Source organism: Elephantulus edwardii, unplaced genomic scaffold (assembly GCF_000299155.1).
Source record: "Elephantulus edwardii isolate Elephantulus edwardi_28Jun2011 unplaced genomic scaffold, EleEdw1.0 scaffold00279, whole genome shotgun sequence".
In the NCBI taxonomy this organism is placed as follows: domain Eukaryota; kingdom Metazoa; phylum Chordata; class Mammalia; order Macroscelidea; family Macroscelididae; genus Elephantulus; species Elephantulus edwardii.
The window spans coordinates 1,538,498-1,557,529 of NW_006400029.1; the positions used below are offsets into that span (position 1 = coordinate 1,538,498).

The 19,032-nt window shown below is 36.6% G+C and overlaps 1 protein-coding gene across 1 annotated transcript in view; it reads right to left on the minus strand.

Annotated features, from left to right (window-relative positions):
• Positions 1-1,185: 1,185 nt before the first annotated feature.
• Positions 1,186-19,032, minus strand: part of ADAM9 (ADAM metallopeptidase domain 9) — a 145,669-nt gene continuing 127,822 nt past the window's right edge. Inside the window, exons 19-22 of the mRNA XM_006900308.1 lie at positions 9,973-10,114; positions 7,106-7,193; positions 4,483-4,550; positions 1,186-1,279 (exon numbers count right to left, since the gene is read on the minus strand). Coding sequence (XP_006900370.1) covers positions 1,186-1,279; positions 4,483-4,550; positions 7,106-7,193; positions 9,973-10,114 — 392 coding nt within the window. The remainder of the gene's footprint in view (positions 1,280-4,482; positions 4,551-7,105; positions 7,194-9,972; positions 10,115-19,032) is intronic.

Consider the following 19,032-nt stretch of genomic DNA (forward strand, 5'->3'; position numbering starts at 1 on the left):
AAACCTATTAATAAACTTTATTATGAAAGGTTATGAAAAAGTTTTGTGTTTAAAATTGTACTGTCCACATCATTTCTTCCATAGTAACAGTTCTTTTTTAATACAACTGGGAAGATTATTCACAGATACCACACTGACTTTTTTGTATTTATTTCAGAAAATATTTTCTTCTTTCCTATCTCCAGCCTAGATCCTTTGAAATCATTAGTAACAACGAAGACAAAATTCAGCACACCTTAGTAAATGTAAACATTCTATATGATATAGCAAACTCAGAAATTTCAGATTTTTTAATTTTAAAGTGCTCATGAAATTCTTCAGTGGTTTTTATAACAATAGATCAACTGATTATAATATTATCATTTTGCCTGCTTCATTATAGCCATGAATCAACAAAGTATCAGATTAGATCTATTAAATACCTCGTACCTTAAATCTCATAATTTATTTAAAATAATTGCTATTTCAAAAGGACACCATGCTTTAATTTAACATGATTCATAATAGAAATTCTAATATTAAATTAACTTTTCTAATAATCTTTGTCTATAGCTGAAAATCATCAAAAGGGAGCAGTAAGTGTGTACAAATGCACACACACATGCTTTTAGAGTATTTTATTCTTTTAAAATAATATTAAGACACCATAATTGTGGTTCTTGTGCAATCTCCTGAAGACAACAATGATGATTGTTAGTCCGTGCAAGATGAAAAATAATTATTGGCAGCTAAACAGTTAGTTTTCACAGGTATTAGATTATCACCTGTTCGACCAGAATCTACAATAACTGAAGTAAAAAAAAAAAAATCAGAATAACATTTAAGCACATAATGACAAAATCTAAGCTAATACAGTTAATTTGAGAGTCATTACAATCACATACTCAAAATAATATAATTCTTGTTAAGAGTATTAGCCTCATAGATGACCTAATAAAGACTATTCAGTGATGGAAATGGAAACCTTATTCCAAATTCCCTGGCTTTACTGCATTTCCTTACATTTCCCAGTTCCCACTACTTAGTTCCTGTTTTTTCCTGTGTTAGTAAAGTATGTTTCATAGTATTTTATTTTCATTCATAGTTGCAGCAGGAAGAAAGGCTTATCAAGGAAATATCAGGAAAAAAAATTTCGTATTAGCTCAGTTCCCTGAAGATATCAGCAAGAGGAAGGGGAGAGAGGATTCACGTGAGAGAACTATATAAAGGAGGTGCAGGAGCACGGCGAGCAGGAATTAAATTTCCCTGAGATGATACTTTCGGTTGTGGTGGTGGTGGCCTGTGAAGGGTGAAAAAAAGGAGTCAGAAGTCTGTCTGTATTGAATGCAGTAACATCATATTCAGTACAAGCTCAACAAAACATCTTCCACAGCATCCCTGCCAACAGTAGAGGCTCCTTTTTTTATTCCAAGATTACTATTACCATGCTCTTTCTAAAATTTTTATAATAAAAAGCAAAACAATACCCACTACACTGAATAATCATAAGGAAATAACTAACTCCCATTTTAATAATACTGTGTTTACAGACACAGAATTGAACTTTTGACTAACTTCAAGTATAATATCACCACTGTCATTGAGTTGAAACCCTTAAGGCTGACCATCCAGTGGGTTTTCAGAGGCTGTAAGTCACAGAGGAGAAAACTGTCCGCTTTCCAACTCCAGAGCAACTAGTAGATTCAAATCGCAAGAGGCACCACCTTTGGGTTAGTGGTGCAAAGGCCTATATAATGTATAGTCTAAAAATCAAATGTGTTACTTCTATAGCTGTCCATCTTAATCATCATACTTTAACCTGTAGATATCTTCATTAACCTTGTCATTCAATTTTAGTACACTGTTTCACCAAGAGCATAATGGTAGTATAGTATACCAATAGTATATCATATACTACATATTTGGTGTATATTTTATAATATATGTAATATACTGTCGTTGTTGTTGTTATGTACCGTCGAGTCAGAGCTAACCCAAAGCTGACCCTCTGGTGGGTTTTTAGAGGCAGTTAATTGCATTGGAGGAGACTGTCCATCCTTCTTCCACGGAGCAGCTGGTAGATTTGAACTCCATGCCTTCAGGATTGCAATCTTGCCACTAGGCTATCAGAGCTCCCTACATAATATACTATAATATTAAAATACATATTCTATTTTATGTTGTTCTACATAGTATAGTATAATGAGTATAACAATAGTGCCATTGTTGTAAGGTGTCATCAAGTAAACCACAAATCACAACTCTATGAACAACAGATCCGAACCTTGCCCTGCCCTCCTGATCTCTGTCCTGCTCAAGCCCGCTGTGGTAGTTACGGTGTTAACCCATCTAATTAAGGGTCTTCTTCTCCTTCACTGGCCCTTTCCCTTTCCCAGAATGATGACTCTTTCCAAGGACTGTTTCCTGCTGAAAATATGCCCAAAGTGAGGTGAAGTTTTACCATCCTTGCCTCTAAGGAGCATTCTGGTTATACTTTAAGACAGATGTGTTTCTTCTTTTGGCAGTCCATAGGATATTCAATACTCTGCAACACCAAAATTCAAAGCATTGATTCTTATTCTGTCATCCTTATTCACTGTCCAACATTCAGACACACAGGAAGCAATTGAAAATACCATGGTCTGGAATGTGGCACACTCTAATCTTTAAACTGACATTCTTCAGAATTCTGGAGAGGTCCATGACAGCAGATTTTCCAAATGTAGCATTTCTTCTGATTTCTTTTTTTTTTATAAAAAGAATACATTGAAGACTTTATTAGTAATACAGAACCACTCTCTGAGAGAGCATATAATTTTGAAAACTCTGAAACAAAAACTACATCAAAGTGCACTAATTATCATCTGTATCAGAGACTATCAACCAAATTTTCCAAGATCCCACAAGTAAGGTACCATACAGAAAGATGGGAGGGTGAAATTCCTTTACTGCAATAACTATAGAACTACTGTTAGTTTTTTAATCAAGTAGCAGTTCACTAAAGAGAAGGCTCTTCTACTTTAAAAATATAAAACTCAGTGACCTTTATAGAAGTGATAAAAATGTATTAGCTGTATAATTGGATTTTTCCCCTCTCTTTTGATTTTCTGATTGCTGTTACCATGGGTGTTGATTGTGGATCCAAGCATAATTAAATCATTGACAACTTCAGCCTTTTCTCTACCTATCATGATATTGACTATTGGTCCATGATCTTTTTCTTTTTCAAGGACTTTCATTTTTCTTGAGGTTGAGATATAACCAATATTAAAGGCTGTATGCAGTCTCTGATCTTCTGTAGTAGGTGCTTCAAGTCTTAACAATAGTATACTTCTACTCAGGTGGTCTTGTGGGTAAGGAGTTGCACTGCTTACCAAAAGGCAGGTGTTTCAAATCCACCAGCTGTCCTGTGGTAGAAAAATAGGTAATCTCTTCTGTGCAATTTACAGCATTTCAAACACACTGGAGAGTCTCCCCCCAGCCCCCTTTTTTTTGAGAGCTGCATTTTCTGTGATGTGAAATGTAGTGTACATCTTCCACTCTCTTGCTAATTTAAAATCCATCCAATGAGTAATTAATTTCAGGATTCATGAGATTTTATTTTTTCAATTTTGGATTTCCATTTAATTTTTTATAATTTCTAGACTGCTGCCGAAATTCTCAATCTCAACTTTAATTCCATAGACAAAATAACCATAGGTATTGTAAAGTCCATGTCTGATAACTCTATTAACTACCCACCCACTAAGTCTGCTTCTATGATCCGCTGTTCCCTGGAGTTCAGTTCAATTTTTTTTTCCTTACATATCTGGCTCTATAGATTCAGAGCCAAATGAAAAAATTGTACAAATAAATTAAGAGTTTCCCAAAAGTCTGATATGTTTTTCAGGGCATCTTCTCCTTCACACAATTCTAAGTTGTGCCCAGAACCTGTTTATTGAAAGCTCTGTTCAGCTACTCAGCCTCTCAGCTGTCATATTCACATCAGAAAGATACATCAAGGACATAAAAGTGACCCCAAGGGCTAGTGCATCTCTGTCATTCTTTCTTATTCAGGACCTTAGACTCACACTCCAGAACCTTCAACAACACAATTTCATATAGTGTAGAGCCTTCCCATCAATTTTCAATTGGAAGTCTTGCTCAACCCATCTGGTGTTATAATTTTGGTTGTTTTCAAGATCTGTGTTCCAGAATCCTGCAAATAATCAAAGGCTGCAGCAGTATATCTTGCTCAAGCTTCCTTATATTTCACTTTGACACTGTATTAATATGGCTAAATGTACATAAAAGTTCCTCAAAAGTCCCTCTGCAAATAGTTATCTCTAAACTGTTGGTAATAAAGAAATACTTTGGCTAAAATTTAAAAAAAATATATATTTAAAAATCCTCAGAGTTTTTTGGGTTTTTTTTTTATGTGGGTTTGCTTTTTTGGTTTTGTTTTTGTTTGTTTGTTATTGTTTTTTTTTCAGATCAGGCAATCTTAATAAATTTACTTCAGACCTTGATGGGAAGTGCTGAGGTGGCTTGGGTGCATATGTTGGTACTGGAACTCTGTTCGCATAAACAGGCTAAAGAGGGGGGGAAAAAAGTTAAAGGTTATTACCACAAGTACTCATAAATGTTTTCCACGTAATGTGTTATTTTACCAGTGATAGTAATCTATATACTTAAAATCAATGGAATGGACTACTTACTTTTATTTCTTGGTTTTCTTTTTCTTTTCATGTACTATAAAATCGGACCCAACTGGCACAGGAGGAGATTGCCCCTCCTTCTCCAGCAGAGTATCAGGTGGATTTGAACCACATGCCTTCAGGACTACAGTGCAGTTTCTTTGCCACTAGGCCACCAGAGCTCCCTTACTTACATTTCTGACATTTAAAAACTTACTTATATTGATATTATATTTATACTTACAAAAAACTACTTACCTATAAATTATATGTAATTAAAACTACTTATATACAAATTCTATTTATATTTATACTTATATAAAATTAGTTACTTATATTACTGACATTAAAAATCCTACAGGACCTCCACAAGGAAAAAAAGAGTTGGACAGTGAATAGGGATGATAGAAAGAGAACGAATGCCCTTAAGCTGTGGTGCTGGAGAAGAGTGTTGAATATACCATGGACTGCTAGGAGAACAAACAGGTTTGTCTTAGAGAGGGTGAAGCTGGAGTACTCCTTGGAGTCAAGGATTCTGAAGCTTCGTCTGACATACTTGGGGCATGTTGCAAGGAGGGACTGTTCCTTAGAAAGGGACATCATTTTTGGGAGAGTGGAGGGACGGCGCAGGAGAGAAAGACCTTCGATGAGATGGATCGATTCTGTTATGGAGTGGTGGGAATGAGTGTGTTTGAGATGGCTAGGTTGGCACAGGATAGAACAGCGTTTAGGGCTCTTGTACACAAGTGACTCGATGGCACATAACAACAACCAAGAAACAAAAAAATATCTGGTTGATCTTTTGGCAATCTATGGGATATTTGATGTTCTTCTCCAACATTACAGCTCAAAGGCATCAATGATTCTCCTGTCATACTTATTTGCAGTCTAATTCTCAGATGCCTAGCAAATGATTGAAAAGGCCCTGGCCTAAATCTAGCATACCATAGTTTTTTAACCGGCATCATTGTTCCTTAAATATGAAGGACAATGGCCAGAGAAGCCAATTCAGTGGTATAGTGGGTTTACTGTTCAAAATGGTTTTTCTAGCCATCACCAACTAGAAACAGGGGGTGTACAAATGATTCATGATTTCAGACCCAGTACTAGGATGGCTGATGTTAGAATTAGTAGAAGTAGGTGATGGAGCATGGAGATCATCTCTGACATATAAAAATCGGTTTTGTATTATGGATGTTGTTGATAGGGACTATTCCCCTTTATGAAGTTAATAGAGCTCCAGTTAATAGAAGTAAGACTTGACTATTCCCTATTCTTTTTATACTAACTCAGGAACTACCCAGAGTTATACTTGATTCTTAAGAAGTATCTAAATTTATAGTGTATACCTATGTAACAATTACCATTTTGTAACAACAAACAAACAAACAAAAAAAAAGTAGCACCACAACAAGATAAAGGTAAACAATCCATTTGAAAAATGGGCACAGGATATGAACAGACACTTCACCAAAGACAACATTCAGATGGCCAACAAGCACATGAAAAAATGTTCAAAATCCCTAGCTCTAAGAGAGATGCAAATCAAAACAACTATGAGATATCATCTCACCCCTGTAAGAATAGCAAAATTTAACAGAACAGCAAGCAACAAATGCTGGCGAGGATGTAGAGAAACGAACCCTTATTCACTGTTGGGGGAAGTGTAAAATGGTACAACCTCTGTTGAAGGCAGTGTGGCACTTTCTCAAAAAGTTGCAACTAGAAATACCATTTGACCCAGCAATTCCAATACTGGGAATATACCCCAAAGAAACCGTAACTGCTACCCAAGCAGATTTATGCACTCCCATGTTTATCGCAGCTTTGTTCACAACAGCAAGGAGCTGGAAACAACCTAAGTGCCCATCAACAAATGAATGGACAGAAAAGCTGTGGTATATTCACACAATGGAATACTACACTGAATTGAAAAATAAGGAACTCATGCAATATTATTCAAAATGAATGACCCTGTAAGACATTATGCTGACTGAAATAACTCAGTCACAAAAAGACAAAAACTGTGTAGTGCCACTGTAGTAAAACAGGACTGATATCAGGGTTGGGGAGAGACTCAGAGAGATGGGATAAATAACATATACTGCATTGAAACAGATGAGGGAGAAAACTTTAAAAGGGATATGTGATTAGGTATTATTGTCATGACAGGAGTCCAGAATGAAGGCTGCATACTGGAGTGGACCTCAGGGGAAGGACTGTAAAACACTGAAAAAATTTTTCTTTTACTTGTCAAAGAGAAGAGTGTACTGGGGTGGGGAGGGGTGGTCAGGGAGAAAAGTGCAACAATGAATGAATGGAAATCCAAAGTCTCTGTAAATATTCATTAACATTAATAGTAATAATTTTAAAAAGAAAAAACCAAAAAAGCTGAAACACATAACAGTTTAATACAGTAAAGAAAAATAATATTTTCATTTTAAACTTACAGATTCTCTGGGAGGAACCACCGGAGAAACAAAGTGAGAGGCATTCACAGGTGGTCTGGAAACATTTGGTTGATTTTTGTCATTTGACCTAAGAGATAAAATTACTTCTCAGCTAATTAAAACATTTCTACATGACATATTACACACACCTTGCATTTCTCAAACACTTAAAGATAATATTGATAGTGGTGATGATCATAGGATATTGGTAACTAAAGTTTAAATGCATTTTTAATAGATTTCACTTATTTTAAGATCTTGAAGTAACAGAAAGTATAATTAACATCATTTTACAATTAAAGAAATTACAACTTCTTATGATATTTGGTCAATTAATCAGTATTTCCAAACATTTCTCCTAAAATTAGAAGAGGTTACTTTCAGATCATATGCAAAAGTTTGAAGCAGTCACTAGAAAAATTAGGAAATACAAGAAGAACAGATTGGCTGAAAAGACATCACATAAGTTTTAGACATCACAGTGAAAACAGATACTTAGGTGAAGATATATGGGTCATAGTTATAGATACAGAACTAAAATTTTTGAGATTTAGAGAAATAAATTATCTGTTTGACCTAGTCTGACTGAAAGGTGCCATGTAGTAAGGGAGGAATAAAAGGAAAAATGTGTTTTATGGCATACTAAAAATTAAAGCTAGCATCATGACATTTTAGAAGAATATATTATACGAAAATAGGCTGATAATACAAAGATGAACAATCAAGCTACATTTGAAAGTCATTCTTTAAATGGTAAAAGCTAATTAGTAAGTAGTTACATTATGTCAGTAATGTAGTATGTATTTTATATGTTCATACTTTCTCATTTAATCCTCATAGCAACCCTTTATGACAGGAACTATTACTATTACCAATTTAAAGACAGAAAATCAATACTCAGAGAGGTTTATTTATTTTTGCCAGATCATATTTCTATTATATAACTAATTAGAAATTGAATTCAATTTGAGTACAAAGTCCATAGGGCATTCTAATATTAACATATCAGAACTGGTAGTTAAATCTTGGAGAATAAGAAATATGAGAGTTCAACATGCAGAATGGAAATGTCAAGTCTCTGAGTTATGGCAATCCTTTCTGCAATCAAAACCTATTCCTTAAATCCATATCCTTGTAGTGAAATAGGGGATAGGTTGAGAAGAAAATGTATTTGAATGAATGAAAGCCAATTTTTTGTAAACTTTCACTAAACTCAAAATAAAATTTTTCTTTAAAAGTAGATAATTCACAAACCTGCTTTGTGTCAAAACTGAAATTTTAAAGATATTCATCTTTGAGAATGGATACTAGAGATAAAGAAGAAAATATTTTTAAGCCTTTCTTTTTGTTTGTCCCATATTTAAATATCTAATTTTTGCTCTTGGATATTACCTAATTGATTTCTAGCTCATGGTGCTCTCCCGTGACAGAGGAGAACTGGCCCACAGGCTTTCTAGGCTGTGATCAGTATAGACTAGATTGCAATGTCTTTCTTCCAAGAAGCCACTGGGAGAACAAGGGTTTAACCTCTGCACCACTAACAACAAAATCACCTCAAAGTTGTTGCTATCAAGTTGAGTCTGAGTCACAGTGATTATGAAAGAGTGGAGAACTGCCCTACAGAGTTTTAAGGCAATGTCTTTCACCTGAGGAATGCTTAAACCATTTACCTTTACATTAGCTTCTGAGCATTTAATCACTGCTCTACCAGGGCTTACTGATTTCTAAATAAGAAGCTCAAATCAGAAGTCATGAAACAAATGCCCACAATCAGAAACTGCTATCAAGCAAAATAAACCCTAAGGGCCATTTACAGGAAGATAGAGGCTGTTCACCATAATCTTGTCGCCTCATCATCAGAATAGGTGGCTTGGTCACTACTATTACATTGTGTTGCTATTACTGTTTATTCCAACTCAAAGAATTCCATGTATTAGAGAGTAGAACTTCTCCACGAGGTTTACGTGGCTGTAATCTTTACAGAGGCAGATCATCAGGATTTTTCTTCCCACATACATGTGGGCAGATTCACTCTCCCCACCTTTAGACTAATAGCCAAGTGCAAACCATTTGTACCACCTATGGACCTTCACTTATGGGACTCTTGTGGCACAGTGGTTATGGACTCAACTGCTAACTGTAAGATCTGTTTTTTACAAGGAAAAGATGTGAAGAGAGTCTCACTGCTGTAAGTCAATTTTGATTCATGACAACTCACCACTGCATTTGAGACTCCAAATCTTTGCAGGAAAGAGTGCTCATCTTTCTGCCACTGAGCAGCTGCTAGTGGGTTTAAACTGCTGATCTTATAGTTAGCAGAGTAGCATTTAATGCATGATGCCACCAGCACTCTAAATGTGTTCCTAGCACCTAAACAGGCACTTGAACTCTAGACTCTAAAATTAAAAATATGGTGCTTTATCAACTAGGCTGCTCTTTTTCTAAAAATTGTCTCTATCATTGCCATTGAGCTAAAACTGATTTATAACTGACCCTCCAGTGGGTTTTTATAGGCTGTAAAATGCATAGAAGATATTCTCTCCATTTTTCTCCTTGAGATTTGCAGGTATATCCACCTGCCTTTGGGGTGGCAGCACAATTCCTTACCCAATAGGACTAGCAGAGCTTCGAATCTGCAAAAGTTTAACAATCCAATGTAACATTTCTACCCTGTCATATAGGTTTACTAAGCACTGTAATAGATTTCACAGCAATGTTTCTTTAATGGGAAAAACCTTCACTACATTTTTACTTCCTACCAGTCATGACAAAAGAAACAACTTGGAATCATATTTGGAAAGGATTGCCAAACTCTATGATATTACTGTAAGTTAATGAATACAAATTCAAAAGAAAAAATTAAGTACTCATGTGCTTGTGATCTCTTCTTTCTGAAGCAGCTTTTCTGTAACTGATCTCTCTTAATGTAGACAAAAACAGCAAGTACAATAAGGGGAAGAATAAGGAGGAAGAACACCAGAAGTCCATCCCTCAGTGAAGTATTCTTTTCTAAAGAAAAAAAATTTTATAAAAGGTTAATAAGTTTCATATAAACTCACACTACATAGAATATACAAGGCTGCTAAAAATGGTTTTGCATTTTATAGGGAAATAATAGTCACATGTTTCAAAAATCAAACTGCTATAAATTGACTACCTTGCAATATTTCACTCACATCTTTATCCCAGTCCATTTAACTTCTACCAACCTTACAGTAATCACTTATTTTTTTCTTATATAACTTTATAGAATTTATTATACAAGCATAAGCAACCTTACACATTTTGTCAACCTTTTCTTACATAAAAAGCAGTATAGTATAGAAATCTATCGTATATATATAGAAATATATAGTATAGTAGTATAAAAAATTAGTATATTTATGAACATAAACATACTTTAAAAATTTGCATATTTAAGAAAAAATTTGCATTTGTATCAGTTTTTTGGATTAATTTTTTTATAATAATACTGATTTTTTTTTCTTTTGGTTTTCAGGAGTCCTTTATGTCTTTGTGAGATTAGCTTTTATTTGTTACGTAAGTATAAGGATTTTTCTTCACCTTACTTGTTCCACCTATTCATATATCTTTTCAAAACATACATTAAGGGAGAAACTTCATTTTCTATACATCAATACATAACTCTATTGCTAAAATGGTCTTTAGTTTTATTTAACCTGTGTCATACTGACGGATATTTGTGTTTCTCCAATTTTGTACCATAAAAAAAGAAAAAAGGAAAGAAGGCATATTACCCTTAAGAAGATAATTGACAGAAGCTGTAACAATGTGCTTGAGCATAATTGAGATCTTGAAAACGGTGCAGGATAGGACATGGTTCAGTTGTTGATGGCTCAATGGAACATAACACAAATGTCACTAATAACTTCGTATATATGCTATGTGCAATAAGCACTCTTAGACTAGCAGACATGGCAACTCAAGCTGAGATCTCAAATATGGAAACACAAAGAAGGAGGAATAGCTGTAAGCAGACACTAGTGATTGGAACGTGGAATGTGAGAAGCATGAATGTAGGAAAATTGGACCTTGTTAAGGAAGAAATGAAATGCATAAATACTGACATACTAGGTACTGGTGAAATGAGATGGCTTGGCATGGGACATTTTTAATCAGATGATCATATGATCTACTATGCCAGAGATGAAAAGGTGAGGAGAAAAAAATGGGGTTTGATAATGAAAAAAAAAAGTCATTTCTAGATCCATCCTGAAATACAATGTGCTGAGTGACAGGATAATATTCATACACATAAAAGAAGGTCCAGTGAATACAAAAGATCAGATGAGTTGTTGGAAAACATGGATTTGGTAACAGAAATGAAGCTGGAGATAGAATGATAGAATTCTGTACACTGAATGATTTGTTCATTGCAAATACCTTTTATAAGAAACACAAACGCAAACTTTACACATGGATTTCACCTGATGCTATGCATAGGAATAAAATCTTTTACATCTGTGGAAAGAATCACTGGAGAAGCTCAATATCTGCTGTGAAAATTAGGCCAGGTGCTGATTGTGGAACAGACCACCAACTTCTCATATGCAAGTTCAAGCTGAAGCTGAAGAAAATTAAGTCAAATCCATAGGAAAAAAAACTTTGACCTTATGTTTATCCCACTTATCCCACTCAGATTTCAAAACCATCTCAGGAACAGGTTTGAGGCCTTTGACACCAATGAGTGAAGACCAAATGAGCTGTGTGAGGATATAAAGAATATCATCCATGAAGGTTCCAAAAGGTCATTCATTATAAAGGCAGATGAGGAAGAAGAGTCCAAGAGGGATGTCAGACGAGACTAAGAATATTGTACCAGAGAACCAAGAAACCAAAGCAAAGGGAAAAAAAAAATCAAGAAATTAGGACCTGAACAGAAGATTTCAAAGGGCAGCTCGGGATGACAAAGCAAAGTATTATAATGAAATGGGCAAAGAGCGGGGTCAGAAAATCAAAGGGCTGAACTTGCTCAGCATTTCTTAAGCTGAAGAAACGGAAAAACAAATTCAAGGCACGAGTTGCAATACTTAAGGATGCTTTGGGCAGAATAGTAAATTATCCAAGCAGCATTATTAAAAGAAGATGGAAGGAGTATACACAGTCACTGTACCAGAAGGAATTGGCTGACACAGAAGAATTTCATGAAACTATGTATGAGTAAGAGTCTGTGGTGATGAAGGAAGAATACTGAAAGAATTGGCAAAAAACAAAGCCCCAGGAACTGACAGCATACAAATGGCATATTTCAACAAACAGACGCTGCTCTTGGATGCGCTTACTAAGTTGCACCAAGAAATGTGGAGGAAAATCATTTGGCCAACAGACCGGAAAAGATAAATATTTGTTCCCATTCCAAAGAAAGGTGATCCGACAGAGTGTGGAAACTATAGAACAATATCATTAATATCACATGCAAGCAAGATTCTGCTGAAGATTATCCAAAAACAACTCAAACAGCACATCAACAGAGAACTGCCAGATGTGCTGGCTGGGTTTAGAAGAGGCTGTGGTACTAGAGATATTATAGCTCATGTCAGATGGATCTTGGCCTAAAGGAGGGAGTACCAGAGGAATGTTTATCTGTGTTTCATTGACTATGCAAAGGTATTTGACTGTGTGGAACACAACAAACTGTGGCTGACTCTGAGAACGGGAATCCCAGAACATTTAACTGTCCTTATGTGAAACCAATATTGGAAGCATGAGTGGCATCCACTTCCTAAACAACATGCCTTAGGAAACTCAATGAACTTTGAGAAATGATAGTATCGAAAGGCTTCAGGTCTTTTGTTCATATAGTTGCTATCACACATGCTCGAATCGATGGCAAACAAAAACATACTTGAACCAGGAGGCAGTGGTCAGCACAGAGCAAGGAGACATTGCATTGTTTAAAATCAGGAAGGGTGTATGCCAGGGATGTATTCTGTCTCCATACCTTTTCAATATGTACACAGAACAGATCATTTGGGAGGCTGGGCTATATGAGGAGAAATGTGGCAACAGGATTGGAGGAAGATTCATCAACAACCTGTGTTATGCAAATAACACAACCTTGCTTGCTGAAACTGAGGAGGACTTGAAGTGCTTGCTGCAGAAGATCAAGGACTACAGCCTCCAATATGGATTAAAACTCAACATCAAGAAAACAAAAATTCTCATTACTGGGTTGATTGGAAGCATTATGATAGATGGTGAAGAGACTGAGATAGTTAACTGTTTTCGTTTACTTGGTTCCACAATCAACACTCTTGGTCCTAGCAGCCAGGAAATCAAGAGATGAATTGCATTGGAGAGTCAGTTGTCAGGGACCTCTCCAGGGTACTGAAGAGCAACAGCGTCAGTCTGGAGATTAAGATGTGCCTGATCCAGGTCACAGTCTTCACAATTGCTTGCTATGCATCAGAGAGCTGGACAATGACTAGGGATGTTAGAAATAAATGATGCTTTTGAGCTATGGTGCTGGAGAAGAGAGTTGAATATACCATGGACTGAAAGGAGAACAAACAGATTCATCCTAGATAGGGTGAAGCTAGGCTGCTCCTTGGAGGCAAGGATTCTGAGGCTTCATCTGACATGCTTTGGGCATTGATTAATTTTTTAATAGTACTGATTTTTATTCTGGTTTCCAGGAGTTCTTTATGTCTTTGTGAGATTAGCTTTTATTTGTTACGAGTTGAAAACATTTTCTCTATAGTTCATTAATGGGTCTAGTAATATAATTCTTTTCTCTATTCCAATGTTGTTATGTGTCATCGAGTCATATGCAACTCATAACTATCCTATGTACAATAGCTCTAAACCCTGCCCTATCCTGAGCCAGTCTCACTGACTCTGACACGTCTCTTCCCATTAGCCCAGTAACTGGGTCAAGCCATCTCATCTGGGGTCTTCTTCTCCTTCACTGTCCCTGTACCCTTCCAACTTGATGTCCTTCTCAAGGACTGTTCCCTCCTGGCTATGTGACCCATATATGTGAGACAGAACTTCAAAATGCTTGCCTCCAAGGAGAAACTTGGTTTCACCCCTTCCAAGACAGACATATTTGTTTTCTTGGAGGTCCATAGTATGTTCAATACACTCTTCTCCAGCACCACAACACAAAGGTATTTATTCTTTTCCTGTCATTGTCTAGCTCTCAGATGCATGCAAAGACCATGACCTAGATCAGGCACACCTTAGTCCCTAGACTGAAATCATTACTCTTTTCATCACTGGGCCACTTGGTAGCACCATAACAGATGGAGAAGAGATTGAAGTTGGTAACAATTTCAGCCTGCTCAGCTCCATAACCAACAATCTTGGCACCAACAGTAAGGAAATAAAAAAAACAAATTACACTGGGGAAGTCTGCTTTCAGGGACTTCACGCCAAAGTGGTTTTTAATTTCTTATTTAGTATTTTTTTATTTTTAAGTAGTTTAAATATCAATCTTACTATTTTATGGATTCTGGATTTTAATTCTTATTATAATTTTAAAAGATTCATTAACTAACATTTGTTTTGTGTTCTTTGTTTTTGGTAAGTGTCGATGAGCCATAGACGACTCATAGCGACCCTATTATGAATGAAAGACCTGAACATTTGTATAACTTTCATCATTTCTCCAAGCTCACAAGAGTTTCTGGAGGCAAGCTATTTTGGAAGTGGATGCCACTACTGCTTCCAAGCTTGTTTTAATCTGGGAGCTCCACCTAACACTGTCACCTTGGTTAACTATTATTGCATTTGACACATCAGGGTCACAGTGTTGTTCAGCATCACAGCAATCTGGTAACATCTCTATAGCAAATGGACAGACCAGTGCTATACCAATTAGAATATTTGACCTAAAACAATTAAAACCAGGCTTGAGGGCCGCAGATTAAAATCACCTGCCTTTGGCTTGGTAGCATCACTTTCTGCTCATTAGGCCCACTGAGCTCTATGTTGTTGTTGTTAAGTGTCATTGAGTCATAGATGACTCACAGCAACCCTATGAACGAAAGGCAAGAACACTTGTATAACTTTCTTTGTTTCTCCAAGTTCATAGGGTTTCTGGAGGCAAGCTATTTTGGAAGTAGATGCCACTCCTGCTTCCTGGAGAGCTCCACCAAACACTGTCCATCATGGGTAACCATTATTACATTTGACACATCAGTGTCACAGTGTTCAGCTTCACAGCAACCACAAGTTAAGAGAAAAAACAAAACACAGTAAATATAAATAGGAGTGATAAATTGTAAAATTTTCTCTTATCTGTTTGTAAAAGTACTAGAAATAGTGATTAAAAGTTATATAAAATTATATAAAGAAAAAATGTTCCCCATTAACAAATTAAAATATGAAAGATGAGCTCAAGCTTCATATATAATTTTATTCCTAACAGTGAGTAGGTGGTCTAGTAGTAAGAAACTATGCTGCAAGCACAAAAGCTCATGATTCAAATCCACCAGCTGTTCTGCAGGAGAAGGATAGGCAATCTCTTCTCATGTAATTGTGTCTCAATTATGTACTGACTCGATGATACACAACAACAACACTGGCAAGATTATGTTGAAACTGTTTCATCTATATTGTTAATGACATTATCCAAAGGCATCAATTATTTGAACTAAAAAAAGGAGTTGTTACTGTATGCCATAGAATTGGTACTGACCCATAGCTGACCCTCCAGCAGGTTTTCAGTGGCAGTAAATGAGACAAGAGAACAGTCCCCATCCTTCTCCCAAGAAGAAGTTGATGGATTTGAATTGCATGCCTTTGGGATTGCAGTGCTGGTTCTTACCAGTCCTTCTAATTTCTCACACTAGCATTTTTACCCTTTAATAGAAATCAACTGAAGGGGGAAATACATATGCAGTAAGATGTCTACTATATGTACAGGAGTACATATTAAAAAAAAACTTAGAAAACAATCTAAGTGTCAAATAATTAGAAAACATCTAAGTCCAGTTAAGGCACATCCACTGATAGGATAGCATACATCCATTCAAATCTGTAATTCTGACCTCTATATTCAGCCAGATGGAGTAACAAGATTGGTCTTACCAATTAAAAGAACTGGATGATCAGATAAAATACATAAAACAATAATTTTCAAGACACTGACCATCAGGCAACAAAGGGAAACAAAGAACCATTGTAATACATAAAACATAAAAAGAAGTCCTTTCATTGAAACAGACAAGGGAGATATATATATATATGATTAGGTATTATTGGCATGACAAGAGCCCAGAATAGAAGCTGTATAGTAAAGTGGTCTATGGAGACGGGGACTGTGTAACAACAACTTTTTTTTAAAAAAAAGAAAGAAGGAAAAAAAGATGTGAACTAGGGGGGAGATGGGGCAGGAAGGAAAATGCACAATCATGAATGAATGGAAATCCAAGTTCTTTAGAAACTTTCATTAAAATCTCACTTTAAAAAAAAAAAAGTCCTTTGAGTAGATATGTGGTGTTAAGACTTTATTATTCAAAAAGGCTTCCTTAGCCATTGGTTCATTTTTCCATGTGGACAGATGAGACTATGTGAATAGAGTGTATTAGCCTATTCACAAAACAATTGGTGGCTACACTCACTAATCCACAAGGGAATTGGCTATTCTCCTCATTAAATTGAGCAGATCCAAGAGAAGAATGGTGGAATTTCACCACCAGCAAAGAAATAAGAGAATGCAGCATGACTATAAAAAGAGCAAATGCCACGTGAGGCCATCCATATCTGACCTCTACCAACTTCACAAAGGGAAACTGTCCTCATCCACAGCATCAATAACACAAAACCAAAATCCATGAGGTCAGATATGCCCCACACACTCCTGGACCTCCTCCTACTCATCCCAACACCAATCTTACTGCTTTGCTGGGTCCAAAATGCAATGCAATAACTCACAGACCACACAGACCATAGTGGGGAAGTCAAAAGGTTGTAATCCAGATCAGTAACAGAATACAGACAAGACAGCTTCTGAAATGTGCATGCAGGTACCTCAGCCTTGAGTCTCGGGGCTTTAAGCCAGCGTTTTCAAGTTCTCAGTCCTGCCAATATTGGCTCTCCCCTTCTCAAGGCCCCATCTCACATCAGGTCTCCAGTTCGGCCATTGCTTTTGCTGCAGTAGGTGTAGCTGGAGCAAGAAGGGTGTCCTACATTCTCTTGCTGCTTCTTCTGTCTGACTCTTTCTATTGGTGTACTCAATTTAATGGCAAGACTAGCGAATCCCCTTGTAAAATGTCAAGACTGGCCAATCCCCTTGTGGAATGCTAGATATCCACACTTGAAGATTGGCCAACATGCTTAATTGCATAGATCCACACATCTATACATTAAAGTCAAACAATAGTGAGGAAAAGTCATATTGAAAGATAAACTCCACAGCATCCTTCAGAGTCAGAGATTCTAGCACCAGTCAGATCAAGGCCCATGGCAGCAGCAGCCATAGCAGAAGCAGCAAAGAATCAAAGATCTGACGTGAGACTAAGCCAACCCTGGGACTGCTATACCATGGAACCTGAGCTAAAAGCCTTTAGCTCAAGTTTGTTGGAGGACTTGAGGGTGGAGGAGAGCCATAACTGGAAGGAGTAGGGAGCTCTGGTGGCCTAGTGGTAAAAAGCCACACTGCAATCTTGAAGGCACAAGATTTGAATCTGTGTGAAAAGGTGTGAATCCACTAACTCCTCTGGAGAAGTAAAATCACATTGCCTCCAGTGTGATTAACTGCCTCTGAAAACCCACTCAAGTGTTTGCTATGGTTTGGTTCTGATTTAAATACACAAAACAACAAAGAGCCTTAAGCCATGAAATGAAGAATAAGTTACCTGTAAGCATACTGTAGAAGCTGTTCTGATTAACTGTATTCTGATACTAATCTTTTGACTTCCCTGATATGTTCTGTGTGGACTGTGAGCTAACACAAAAGATTTTGGACCCAGTAAAGCACTAGGATTGATGCTGAGATGAGAATATAGAGGTGTGGGAGAATGAAGGATATGTCTGACTTCATGAGAATTGATTTTGTGTCACTGATGATGTTGATGAGGAACAGTTCCCCACTGTAGAGTTGGTAAAGGTTGGATATGGCGGTCCCTGTGCAGCTCACGCTCTTTTTTACAAGATTATACCAGTTGAAACTCTGAATCTACACAATGAAATAAAGAATATAATTTCATAATGATAAAGGAATCAATTTATCAAGAGGCAAGAACAACCCTAAGTGTTAATGTACCTATTAACTTATTCACTCATTGCTCTTGAGTCAGAACCGAGTTGGCTCACCCCTCCAGTGGATTTTCTAAAGACTATAAATTGCAGAGTAGGAAGTTGCCCCTATTTCTCCAACGGAGTTGCTGGCAGATTCATACTACTAAGGATATGCTGCCCTTTTTTAGCAATGCAACTCAAATTACAGCACCATGGCTCCCCACCTATTAAGAGAGCTTAATAATATGTGAGGCAAAAACGAATATGATTACAAAGAGAAAGATATATATTTTGAAGTTATAGCCAGAGCTTTCCATATTCTCCTTTCACAAAGTGACAGACAAGTAGGCTCCAATTCATAATGGCTCTCTATGTATGACAGAACAAAACACTTCCCAATCCTGTGCCCTCCTCACAATCTCTGCTATGGTAAACCCACTGTGATAGTCACTAAGTGAACCCATCTCATTGCGGGTTTCTGTCAGGACCTGGCTAACTGCTTTGCAGGATAGGGATGCATTGTAAAAACAGCAGGACTACCCATTTTGACAACTCCAGGAAGCAGTATGCTAATGAATAGGGAGTGACCAAAGATCTCAGAATTCTAGGAATGTGATACTTTTTTGTTTTTCAAAACATATAATCAGAAGATGTCCTTGTTTTGTGTTATGGTCTGGGAATGTTTGATCTACCAGTCAACATCTCAGACAGATAAGAGATAA